Below are 11,823 nucleotides of genomic sequence, written 5' to 3' on the forward strand. Positions count from 1 at the left end.
CTCTGTGCAACTGCAGCGCAGGCGTAGTACGGGGTTGTGGGGCGGCGGCAGTAGCGTCTGGAGCGTTACCTCAGGCACTGGGGCTCTGTACGCCGCGCGCTGGCAAGACGGCACCTTCTTTTGGTGCTCGGCCTGAGCTATGGCTGAGGCGATGGATTTGGGCAAAGACCCCAATGGGCCAACCCATTCCTCGACTCTATTCGTGAGGGAGGATGGCAGCTCCATGTCCTTCTACGTGCGTCCCAGCCCGGCGAAGCGCCGGCTCTCGACGCTCATCCTGCACGGCGGCGGCACCTTGTGTCGCGTGCAGGAGCCCGGGGCCGTGCTGCTGGCTCAGCCCGGGGAGGCGGCGGCCGAGGCCTCGGGCGACTTCATTTCCACGCAGTACATCCTGGACTGCGTGGAGCGCAACGAGAGGCTCGAGCTGGAGGCCTACCGGTTGGGCCCGGCTCTAGGGGCCGACCAGGCCCCAGAGACGAAGCCCGGGGCTCAGGCTGGGGGCGCCGCCGCCACGGAGCCCGAGCTGCAGCCGCACGCGGGGCGGATCGTCTTCACGGACGCGGACGACGTGGCCATCTTGACGTACGTGAAGGAACATGCCCGCTCGCCCAGCTCCGTCACCGGCAACGCCTTGTGGAAAGCGATGGAGAAGAGCTCGCTCACCCAGCACTCGTGGCAGTCCATGAAGGACCGCTACCTCAAGCGCCTGCGGGGCCAGGAGCATAAATACCTGTTGGGGGAGGCCCCAGTGAGCCCCTCCTCCCAGAAACTCAAGCGGAAAACTGAGCAAGACCCCGAGGATGCTGATAGCGGGGGTGAGGCTTGCTGCGAACGCGCGAGCCCTCTGCTGTCCCCTGTGTGAGGCGGGGGCGTCGGCCTCTTTCCTCTTCTGTTGGGCGTCCATGTTGGCGTCTTGGGGAGCATCGTCCAGCCCCCTCCTCACCCCCCCTTTGACAGCCGGGTAATATTGCGCCATTTTCTAAGGTCTCTCTTAATTCACTTTTCCAATAACTGGGGTATTGGCATGGTCCGATATTCAAAAGGTGCAGAAAGAGTATGTGGAAAATTCTCCCCCCTTTCCTTTCCCACCAGCTACCTAGTTTTTTCCCCCCAGAGACAACGGGGAACCAGCTTCTTGGGTATCTTTTAAGAGATTTCCTAGACTCGTTTTAAAAAATAGTTCTTCTGTATTCAGGTACATTCAGTATAAGACGTTTTAAAGTCACGCCTGCCAGACCAGCTTATTTTAATTTCTTGGCTTAAATGACTGCATATTCACATAAGAAGGTTCTCAGTGGGAAGTCGTTTCCACGTTTCGCTCAGGTGAAGTGTATTTCTAACGCAGTTGAACAGAATATTGGGATTCAGGGCCGGTTAGGACACAGTGCATAGCTGTTGAGATGCTTCACTTCTGATAAAACGGGTATTGACAGCGTAAACTGATAGACCCTTTTGTTTAAAGAGTCATGCTGCTTTCTCAGCTTCTCTTTCCTTATGTGGCTATTCTGCATAACAGTTGAAATCTGGGAAGGCAAATCTGTTAATCCTATTCAGTATGCTTAGTAGGAATTTTGTTTTTGGTAAAAGTGACATTTGAGATTCATTCATTCAACAGATGTTTGAGTGCCAGACCTTTATCCTGCTGGGATATAACAGTAAATAAAACTCCCTTCAGTCATGGAGTTTAAAATGCTAGCTGGGCAGCGGGAAGTGCTACAGAAAAAAATAAATCAGGGTAAGGGCCGGAGAGGAGGAGGTTTTCTACAGGATGAGAAGGGAAGGTCACTACTGTAAGCTGATGCTTGAGCAGAGACCAGAGGAAATGAAAGAACTCAGCAGTTGGTTATCTGAGAAAGAGTATTTCAGACTTAGGGAGTATTAAGTACAAAGGTCCTGAGGTGGAGTATAGCTGGTGTGTTCTTGGAGCAACAGAGACCTGTGTGGCTGGGATGGAGGAAGCAAGAGGGAGAATTCTTGGAGAGACTGGGCTGTGTGTATGGGTGAAGGAGATCATGTAGGGCCCTGATTTTAAATCAGTGGTGTGGAGATGGCTGGTAGACCAATTGGAACTTGGGACAAAATTAAGCTGGATTCACCCTACTCAGTGTTTTGATATTCAGGCATTTAAATGTAAAAATTAAAATCATAAAATGACCAGGAGAAAATGTGGATGAGTATCCTTTTTTGTTTTTTGTGGTTTTTTTTTTTGGCCGCGGCTTGCAGGGTTCCCTGACCAGGGGTCAAACCCAGGTCCATGGCAGTGAAAGCACAGAGTCTTAACCACTGGACTGCCAGGGAATTCCCGAGTATCCTTTTTATTTTAAAATTTTATTTATTTATTTATTTTGAATTAATTAATTTTATTTTATTATTTATTTTTGGCTGCGTTGGGTCTTTGTTGCTGCACGTGGTCTTTCTCTAGTTTCGGAGGGTGGGGGCTACTCTTCATTGCCGTGCGCAGGCTTCTCATTGCTGCGGCATGTGGGATGTTCCCCGACCAGGGCTTGAACCCGTGTCCGCTCATTGGCAGGCGGATTCTTAACCACTGCGCCAGTAGGGAAGTCCCCGAGTATCCCTTTTAATAGTTACATGTTGATAGTTCTGAAACCAGGAAGACTAAGAAAAAACTTTATATATTTGATTACTTAAAATTTAAAGCTTCTCATGATAAAGTCAGAGGGCAAACTGGAAAAGTATTTTCAATACATTGTAACAGAGTGAGTTTCCTTAATATCCAAAGAGCTTGTAGAAGTTAGTAAGTAAAAGAAAAACTAGTAGAAAAGTGAGCAAAGGAAATGGAACAGGAAGTTTCCAGAAAAGGAAATAGATAAATGGCAAATAAACAAATGCAGAAATATTGTTACTGAATAAAAATAAATTAGACCCTGAGGGGACTTCCTTGGCTGGCCAGTGGTTAAGACTCCGTGCTTGCACTGCAGCGGGCACGGTTCGATTCCTGGTCAGGGAACTAAGATTCCCCCCCCCCCCTGCCATAAGGCGCAGCCCCACAAACAAAAAATTACACCCTGAGCAGAGGACCAGTACAAGCCATGCCTGGACTTCTGCCCATGGAAACTGAAATAAGTGTGTCTGGTGTGTTTTTTAGAAAAGTAGATCAGAGCAAGGCAATGTCATATTTTATCAGTTAGATTGGCAATAACTAACAAAATGGGTAATACCCAGAGTTAACGAGGTATATGAAAACAAGTACACTCCTACATTATTAATAGAAGGAAATCGGTGCAATTTCTTTGGAAGGAATTTTGACACCATCTGACAACATTTAAAATACATGTTCCCTTAAACATGGTAATTATTGCCTCTAGGAATTTATCCTCAGATATACTCCAAGTGTAAAAGAGTACATAGTGAAAAGTGAGTCTCACTGCTCCGTACCCCTTCCCCCGCTTCCTCTCCCAGAGGCAACCACTGTTGTTGTCCCCTGTTTGTGTCCTTTTTGCTCATAGTAACACTAGCACACTAGACAGAAGTTTGTTCTGCAGTTTGCTTTCTTTTTTTAACTTAATAGATCTTGAAGCTTTTGTGTGTCTGCTCATTGTTTGCTTCATTCCTTTCTTGTTCATTGCATTGTGTTTCATTATGTGAGCCATAATTTGTTTACACTTTTTATTATGGAAAATTTCAAACATTTACAGAAGTAGAAAGAGAATAGTATAATGCACGTACCCATCACCCAACTTCACCTGATTATAGTTTGTGGCCAGTTTTTTCATCTACACCTTTCATCCTGACTTCTGGGATTATTTTGAAGCCAGTGCCAGGCATTATCCCATTTTTTTTTTATCAGTTTCAGCAAGTATCTCTAAAATGTAAGGCTTCTTTTTAAAATTTTATGTAAAATAAAATTGACTTATTTTGGTGTACAGTTATGTATTTAAATTTTTTTTATTGTGGTAGAATATACATTAGATAAAATATACCATTTTAGCTGTTTTTAAGTGTTTAGTTCAGTAGCACTAAGTATGTTCACATTGTGATGCAGTCATCACCACGATCCATCTCTAGAACATTTTCGTCTTCCAGAACTGAAATTTGTACCTATTAAACACCAACCCATGTTGCAACATGTGTGAGAATTTTGTTCCTAGTGTTTCCACATCTTGGATATTGTGAATAATGCTGCTGTAGTATGGGTTACTAATACCTGTTTGAAACCCTGCTTTTTTTTTTGGGGGTGTATTCTCAGAAGTGGAATTGCTGGATCATATGGTGATTATATGTTTAATATTTTAAGAAACTGCCATACAGTTTTCCAGTTAGGTGTTTTAACACATGTACAGATGGTGATGTAACCACCAAAATCAGGATACAGAACAATTCCATCACAAAAAATCTCTCTCGTGTTGCCCCTTAGTAGTCAGTCTTTGTTAAGTGGAAAATAGCAGAGTTAAGTCCTCAGAGAACAAAGACTAAAAGGGAAATAGGAGGATGTTTAGCTTTAGGAGGCTCTCCTTTCTGTAGATTGTATGTGGTGGATTGTGGTAGACCCCCAGATCTATCTTCCCCTGGGAGAACTGCCTTACCCAAGGTTCTGTCATTCTAGGCTAGCATCCAATGACTAATCTATGCGCGGTTAAAATAACATCTTGGCTCCCTTGCCCCAACTTGGTCAACTCTGTAGGGCCTTCCTAGCTCCAGACTTCTACATGGTTTCAGTTGCGGCCTTGTTGGAACTCTCACAGCTCTCAGCTTCTTTCTGCCCAGTGAACACTCCTTAATCAACACCTTACCTGTTAATCTCCATCTCAGAACCTACTTCCCAGACAACCCAATTTATGGCACAGTTTTGTTAATTTGCAAGATCTATAAATACAAAGTGAAAAATGAATTAAACTTGAAGAGTATTTTTATTTTACGTATCAGAACCTAGGAAAATTACCACCATTTTTATTGTACAACTTTTCAGAAGCAAGAGTAGAAATTATTGAACATGCATGTCATATTTTTCTTACCCTTCTGATCAAAAACATATTTTCTAATAGGAAAAAAGTGCAGGCTCACTTCTGGCCCAGAGCTCACAGAGCATTTACTATATTTTTGGTTTCTGTAAAAAAGGCTAATTCTAATCTGGTGCTGTTCTGTTTAATAGAACCACAGAATAAGAGAACTCCAGACTTGCCTGAAGAAGAATTTGAAAAGGAAGAGATCAAGGAGAATGAAGAAGCAGTCAAAAAGATGCTTGTAGAAGCCACCCGGGAGTTTGAAGAGATTGTGGTATGTTAACTAGATTTAACTCATGTTTTTTTCCTATGTCCATTCTCCTCCTTTGAAATTGGTCTTCCCATCTGTTCTTTTTATACACCTGAGGCCCAGAAAGGTAAGAGAGAAATTCAAGATGGAGGAGGAAAATGGAAGGTGAGACTGATCAAGGTTCTGGGCATGTACTTTTAGTTTTTGGTAGGATGATTTAAGGAGGAGGGGAGGGAGAAAGATGGGGGAGAATTATTTTTAAGCAGTATAAAGCATCTTACTTTGAGTACTTTCATCTGTAAGTTTTTCTAAGTTAAGTTTGCGGATTTATCTTTTTAAAATGTTTTTATTCTCAGGTAAAAGTAATTTTTTAAAGAGGTTAATTTTTTATCAAGCAATTTTAGCTCTTTGTATACTTAGAGCTTTTTTAGAATTTTTTAGCTCTTCCATATTCAGTTAAGTTCTAAAACTTTGTTGGAATCCCATATTTAATCATAGTTATAGAGAAAGGCAACCATAAAATAATGAGTAATAAAAAAATCCAAATTATATGTGCATATCTTCTCTAAGAAAAAGGATCTTGTTAATTAACTTTTCTTACTAACACTAAGAAAAATGGTTATGTATCAGTCTAAAACAGGAAAATAATTTAAAGTTCATTTAATTTAAAGTTGGTTCATTTTCTGTAAACTTTCAAATACTCTCAACAACTCTCAAACATGGCCTACATAGGTCTCCTCTCACATAACACGCTTCGTAACGTGCCTAAATATAGTGTAGTGTGGAGACCCTAATATATTCATACAGCAATGTTTTTTGAGTACTTACCATGTGAAGGCATTGGTAGGCACTGGGGATGTAGTGATGAGCAAAACATAACATTTCCTGCCCTATGGAGCTTACAATCTGAGAGTGAAGTCAAATTTTTAACAAATAATCTAGTGCATACATGTGTGCATACATATATATGTGTATGCACATAACATTTATTTTTCACATTCAGTGTAGCTTCTAATGTTCTGTTGGAATACCATATACATACACGTACGTACATATGTACACATGCATACACACACACACACTCCATCCACACTCACACTTCTCCTTACCCTATCATATACATACATATATATACACATACATACACATATGCACACATCCAACATGAGTAAATGTAAGAAGGAACATAGCACGTAAGAGGAACTGAAGGAAGTCCAGTGTGATTGGGGTGAAAAGGGCAAGGAAGTGGTAGCTGGGAGAGACCAGATATTTTAAGAGTAAGTATTCATGACTTGGTAATTAGTAACTGGTCATATTCATCACTTTCTCTAGGTGGATGAGAGCCCTGATTTTGAAATACATATAACAATGTGTGATGATGATCCACCCACACCTGAGGAAGACTCAGAAACACAGCCTGATGAGGAAGAAGAAGAAGAAAAAGTTTCCGCACCAGAGGTGGGAGCTGCCATTAAGATCATCCGGCAGTTAATGGAAAAGTTTAACTTGGATCTGTCAACAGTTACACAGGCCTTCCTAAAAAATAGTGGTGAGCTGGAGGCTACTTCCTCCTTTTTAGAGTCTGGTCAGAGGGCTGATGGGTATCCCATTTGGTCCCGACAGGATGACTTAGATTTGCAAAAAGATGATGAGGGTACCCGAGATGCACTGGTCAAAAAATTTGGTGCTCAGAATGTAGCTCGGAGGATTGAATTCCGAAAGAAATAATTGGCAAGATAATGAAAAAAAAAGGTTTGGCACATAAGGCATTAAAAATTTTTTTTGTGACTATTGAACTTCAGAGATTTTTACATTGGAACTGACACTCATCTTTTGACCAATGCTATTGTTGCTCTGTGAGTCCTAGATTTTGTAGCCAAGCAAAGTTGGAGGATGAAAATAAAAGAAATTGGATATATTTAGAGCTGTTCCTGGCAGTATCAATGTGTTTGTACAAGGAAAATCAAAAACAGAGAGGTTGGTTTACATAGTAATAACCGCTTTCTGGAATGGAATCCCTGCTGTATTGGTGAGAGGAGCTAGTGACAAAGTCAAAGGCGGAAAGTTAGATGGGTTGTTTCAGAAAGCATAAATAAAGAGCCTCCTATCCTTTGGCAGAAGCTTCTCTAGATTATGATAGATTCCAAATCAAGAATCTAGGAATGTGGAAAGATTTAATTACAAGGCCTTTGAACATGGACTGTCCCAAACCCTTGCATCCCCCAGTGAACTCTGATTTCTGGGCTGCTTTGAAAACCCCATATTCCTTTTGCCAACTTATATTTGGGGAGCCTGTTCGTTGGCTGTTCTTTTCTTCAAGTCTGTGTCAGTTAAGTCTCTACCATGTGTTTCTTTATCTACCATCCAGTTTTGTTTAAAACACAAAAATTTAGAGAGTCTTGGGAAAAGTCTTACTTGGTTACTAGGAATGTGTTTTTATTTATTGAGGATAGTTTTGTGCTAAGAATAGTGTTAGATTTAAAAATTAGAGGATTAATTCCTCTTTGTTGTGTTGATTTCATTATTGAAAATAAATAGAACTTTGTATTTGAGTCTCCACAAAGTGTTTTCTTTGATTGTGTTCACAAAACCTTTTAGGTATAAAAACCATAAAGGAACTAACATTTTTGGCTCTTAGTAATTAGAACTAATAAAGAGTTCCATTTAAGACTAATGGGTTATTAGAAAGAAACTGTTTCTTCTGGGTGGAGCAAAGAGAAGATCTGTGTCAGGGACTGTGAAAGATAGCATAACAAGGTGAACTGCTGAGAGTCAAAAGGGAAGAGAAGCCAATAAGGAACCATCCGGTGTGTAATAGAAGGTGTCAGTGCCTGTCCCAAATGCCTGAGCACTCACCATTCCAGCACTTGCCACCATCAGGAGTCCTACTGCAATCACCTTCCTAAGGCTCCCTCTCTGCTTGAAGTGCTGTGGAGTTAATGCCCCTGAGAGCAGCTTTCAGCTAATGGTGAATAGGAATCAGAGGATGCATCCCAGCTTCCTTGCTCACCAGAGAACTGACAGCTGAATATTTGAGTTACCCCTCGAGTGGAGTTACCCCATACCATCCGAGGCCGCCAGTAGAAGAAAGCATAGTTGCCCACAGTGGTATGAACGCACCTGCATAGACCTCCTCTTATTTTACATACCCACTTCCCTACTAGTGCATCCTGGAATCATCAGTTAAATTCACATTTTTTCCTTAGAGTCTGCTTCTGGGAGAACCCAGCCTAAAGCAATGCATTTAACCTTTTACTCCTCCTTAGAATGTTGAAAGGATACAACACACACCCAGCAGTAAACGTAGCTCACTACAGTAGTGTTTCTTTTTTTTTTGGCTGTGGTGCACGGCATGTGGGATCTTAGTTCCTTGACCAGGGATTGAACCCACGCCCCCTGCAGTGGAAGCATGGAGTCTTAACCTCTGGACCACGAGGGAGGTCCCCACAGTAGTGATTCTTAAATGGGGCTTGGGAGGGGTTGGGTGGTGGATATTTGTTTAAAATGGGTTCTCCTCCATTGTGATGTGACCCTAGAGTGGTTGAAAATCATTGCTTTAGATATGAAATGGAAATGTCATCTAGCATGTCTGTATCTCAATAAAGTTACCACAGCCTATTGGCTTTACAGAGCTAGAAGTTCCAGTTTTGTCAGTCATGTGCAAAAGGGTCTGATTTATTATACCCAGACTCCCAGAAGACATGTTTAAATCTAAACACACACCAACTTCTAGTGCTCATTATAAACCAGTAATTTTCAAATATCTGGTTTTGTAATTTCTCTGGTCATTTCATCTCTTGGGCTGGGATATATGTGGGGAAACAAATTATCAGAAATATTTTGGGGAGCACAAAACTAAGCAAGGAAAATGAGTTGGATCTTAATGGTTAATGGCATTGAGCTATGGCTGTATCTACTCCAGAGACCAGCAGTTCAAGTCTTGAATTGAGATACTTCTACTTTGTGCTGCCAGATTCTTGTTCTTTGGGTTTTCTTTCCTTGACTTCGTGAGTTTGGCTTTTCTGCTTATGATGTGGGATAATGTTATTTCATACTCATTTTAGCTCTTGAGTTCTAGGCCTTCCTCACTATTCCCTCTTGGCTCCCCCTTACTCCAGCTTTTGAAATTTTTCTAGACCTTAAATAACCTCCATAACTTCATTAGTGGCAGAAACATTCTGTCTTCTCTTTCTCTGCAACAATGAGGCTATTCATTATTTTCCTCTGTTCCCTATTCCATTTAAGTGGGTGCAGTTGAGTTTTAAAAATTGAAGCTGCTGTTTGAATTGTTCTGATCCTCTTGCTTTTGGACTAATGCTTTTGGCTGAATCATATGCCTACCTGGCTATAGCAATAAGGTGTATTTCATTGAACGTAACAGAAAACCTAACTCTAAAGGACTTTAATAAATAAGGGGATTTATATTTTGTATATATAACAAGAAGCCCTGAGGTTGGGTGGCTTTAAGGTTCTACTTTTCTGCTCTGCCATCCTTAACGTGTTCTGTCAGCTTCTCCCCTTGTGGTTGAAAGGTGGCAGCTACAGCTCCAGCAGCTGAAGAGGGAGGGTTTCCTCCTAAGTGTCTCCTTTATTGGTGGGCAGCCTTTCTCAGAAGCCCCTCATAGACATCTCACTGGCCAGAATTGTGACACGTGCCCCTTCCTAACTCCACGTCTCTGCAGGGTAAATGAAATTGACTGAGAGTGATTAAGATCTATACTCCTTGGGCTGCGGATTGTGTATCCTTCCCTGGGAATGTGGCCTGAAAGGGGAGGGTGTATACCCAAATAAAAGTCAGGGAGTTTAGGGTCTGCTAAGAACTTCCATTGTACGGACGAGTCACCTTCTTCAGGGGCAAGAATATTCTACCCAGGAGCAGGCAGCACAGCTAGTGACTAAATCCCCAATGCCCCCTCCAGAGGATATACAGTGATTTCTGCTCCAGAGGTGAAGTCTGCACTTTGGCCATCACCCAAACAGTGGACACAACCTGGACCAGGACTGGCCTGCGAGATGCATGACCTCATCCACGGCCCCTCCCGTCCAAAGGTTTTCAGCCCCAAGGGGTCCAAGAACTAAGGGACCAGGTTGTTGGGACCCAAGGGGCCTCTAGGAAGAGGGCAGGTGCCTTTTATCGGAGGCAGAGCTGGGATGGGGCAATCAGATGCTCTAGCCGTGGGCACCAAGCAAGGTCCACTGGACTTGCCACCCTGCAGGATCCATGTTCTCAGCCCTGCTTTCAGGCTGTAGAGGCCTCAACCATGACAACCTTTAAGGCCTCCACTGGCTGTAAGCCCAGTGCACATTCATGGTCACCTCAATCTGTTATAAGAATAGGATGTCTGGTCACCCAGTCCATGAAAGGGACATTTGACTTGCAGGAGATTCTGAACTGGTCAACGTGTTTCTCTTGGTCAGATACTGTTCCTTACCTTTTTCTCTAGAGACTTAATCCCACTGCTTGCTTCAGAAGTGAAAATTTACCTATTTCTCTAGAGAAGGTCATCCCATCTGTCTCCCTCCAGAGGCTATAGTTAGACGTGTAGATATAGAGATAGGCATAAAGAGTATGGAGGGGAGCTGTAGAGACAATGTAGATGAACAATAGATAATATATTTACATAGATCCATACATATAAACATGGAGGTACAGATATGCATATAAATGAAGAAGTAGATTATAGACACAAATGTATAGTTTTCCCTTCACAAATAATCAGACTTGTTTTCATAAGTTGGAGAATTCTGTCCACGTATGTGTTTGAAGTACAGGAAAGATACTAGGACCTCTCATCTCTGACCACATGAGAATCATGTGGGGGAGAAATTTAAAAATCAAACTAGGCATGGTATCAACACTGTTAAATATATCAGGTTCTTTTTGTAGATTTGTGCCACTAATAACTGCACATACGCATGTGACTTTTATTTCCCTAAGTGGTTAATGAAGATACAGCTCATATTAGGAAAAATAACTTGTGCTAAGTGTTATTTGGCCATAAATACTGATGTTGGAATATTCTGGCACTTGTGCTTCAGTGTATAAACATCTAGAGAACTCCTGCATGTAACGCACCCAGATACCAGAAGGATGTCCACCTCACGACTATATTTGTGCAAAACTGGTATCTTTGTAGAACTAGATGGTATGCGTACTGATCTTCTTTCAACACCTTCATATGGAAAGTAAACAAAGCAAATATGACAAAACAGAAAGCAAATTGATAAAATGAACAAAGAAGTGATTTTTTTTTCTTTTTTTTTTTGCGGTATGCGGGCCTCTCACTGTTGTGGCCTCTCCCGTTGTGGAGGACAGGCTCTGGACGCGCAGGCTCAGTGGCCATGGCTCACGGGCCCAGCCGCTCCGCGGCATGTGGGATCTTCCCAGACTGGGGCACGAACTCGTGTCCCCTGCATCGGCAGGCGGACTTTCAACCACTGTGCCACCAGGGAAGCCCAGAAGTGATATTTTTTAAAGACATTTTTATTGCCAAGGTAAACCCACATATACCAAAATCTGTTTTCAGAATTTACCTTTTCAAAAGAGGGGGGAAGACTGAGAATGAGAATGGTTATCCCAGGTTTTAGATGAACGTATAATGTATTTATAAT

At 42.2% G+C, this 11,823-nt stretch overlaps 1 protein-coding gene across 6 annotated transcripts in view; it reads left to right on the plus strand.

Annotated features, from left to right (window-relative positions):
• The window catches only part of TERF2IP (TERF2 interacting protein), a 169,337-nt gene continuing 157,514 nt past the window's right edge, over positions 1–11,823 (plus strand). For 4 of the 6 annotated variants that reach the window (XR_009536932.1, XR_009536930.1, XR_009536931.1 and 1 more), the window contains exons 1-3: positions 2–815; positions 5,111–5,235; positions 6,544–6,669. Coding sequence is in view for 3 of the 6 variants with exons in the window: in XM_060129913.1 (XP_059985896.1) it covers positions 140–815; positions 5,111–5,235; positions 6,544–6,669 (927 nt within the window). In the remaining 3 variants the exon portion in view is untranslated. Of the gene's footprint in view, positions 816–5,110; positions 5,236–6,543; positions 7,759–11,823 lie in introns of those variants that run through there. The other 2 variants (XM_060129912.1, XM_060129911.1) reach the window with 2 other exon arrangements.

The sequence above is a fragment of the Lagenorhynchus albirostris genome, chromosome 19 (genome assembly GCF_949774975.1).
Source record: "Lagenorhynchus albirostris chromosome 19, mLagAlb1.1, whole genome shotgun sequence".
In the NCBI taxonomy this organism is placed as follows: Eukaryota; Metazoa; Chordata; class Mammalia; order Artiodactyla; family Delphinidae; genus Lagenorhynchus; species Lagenorhynchus albirostris.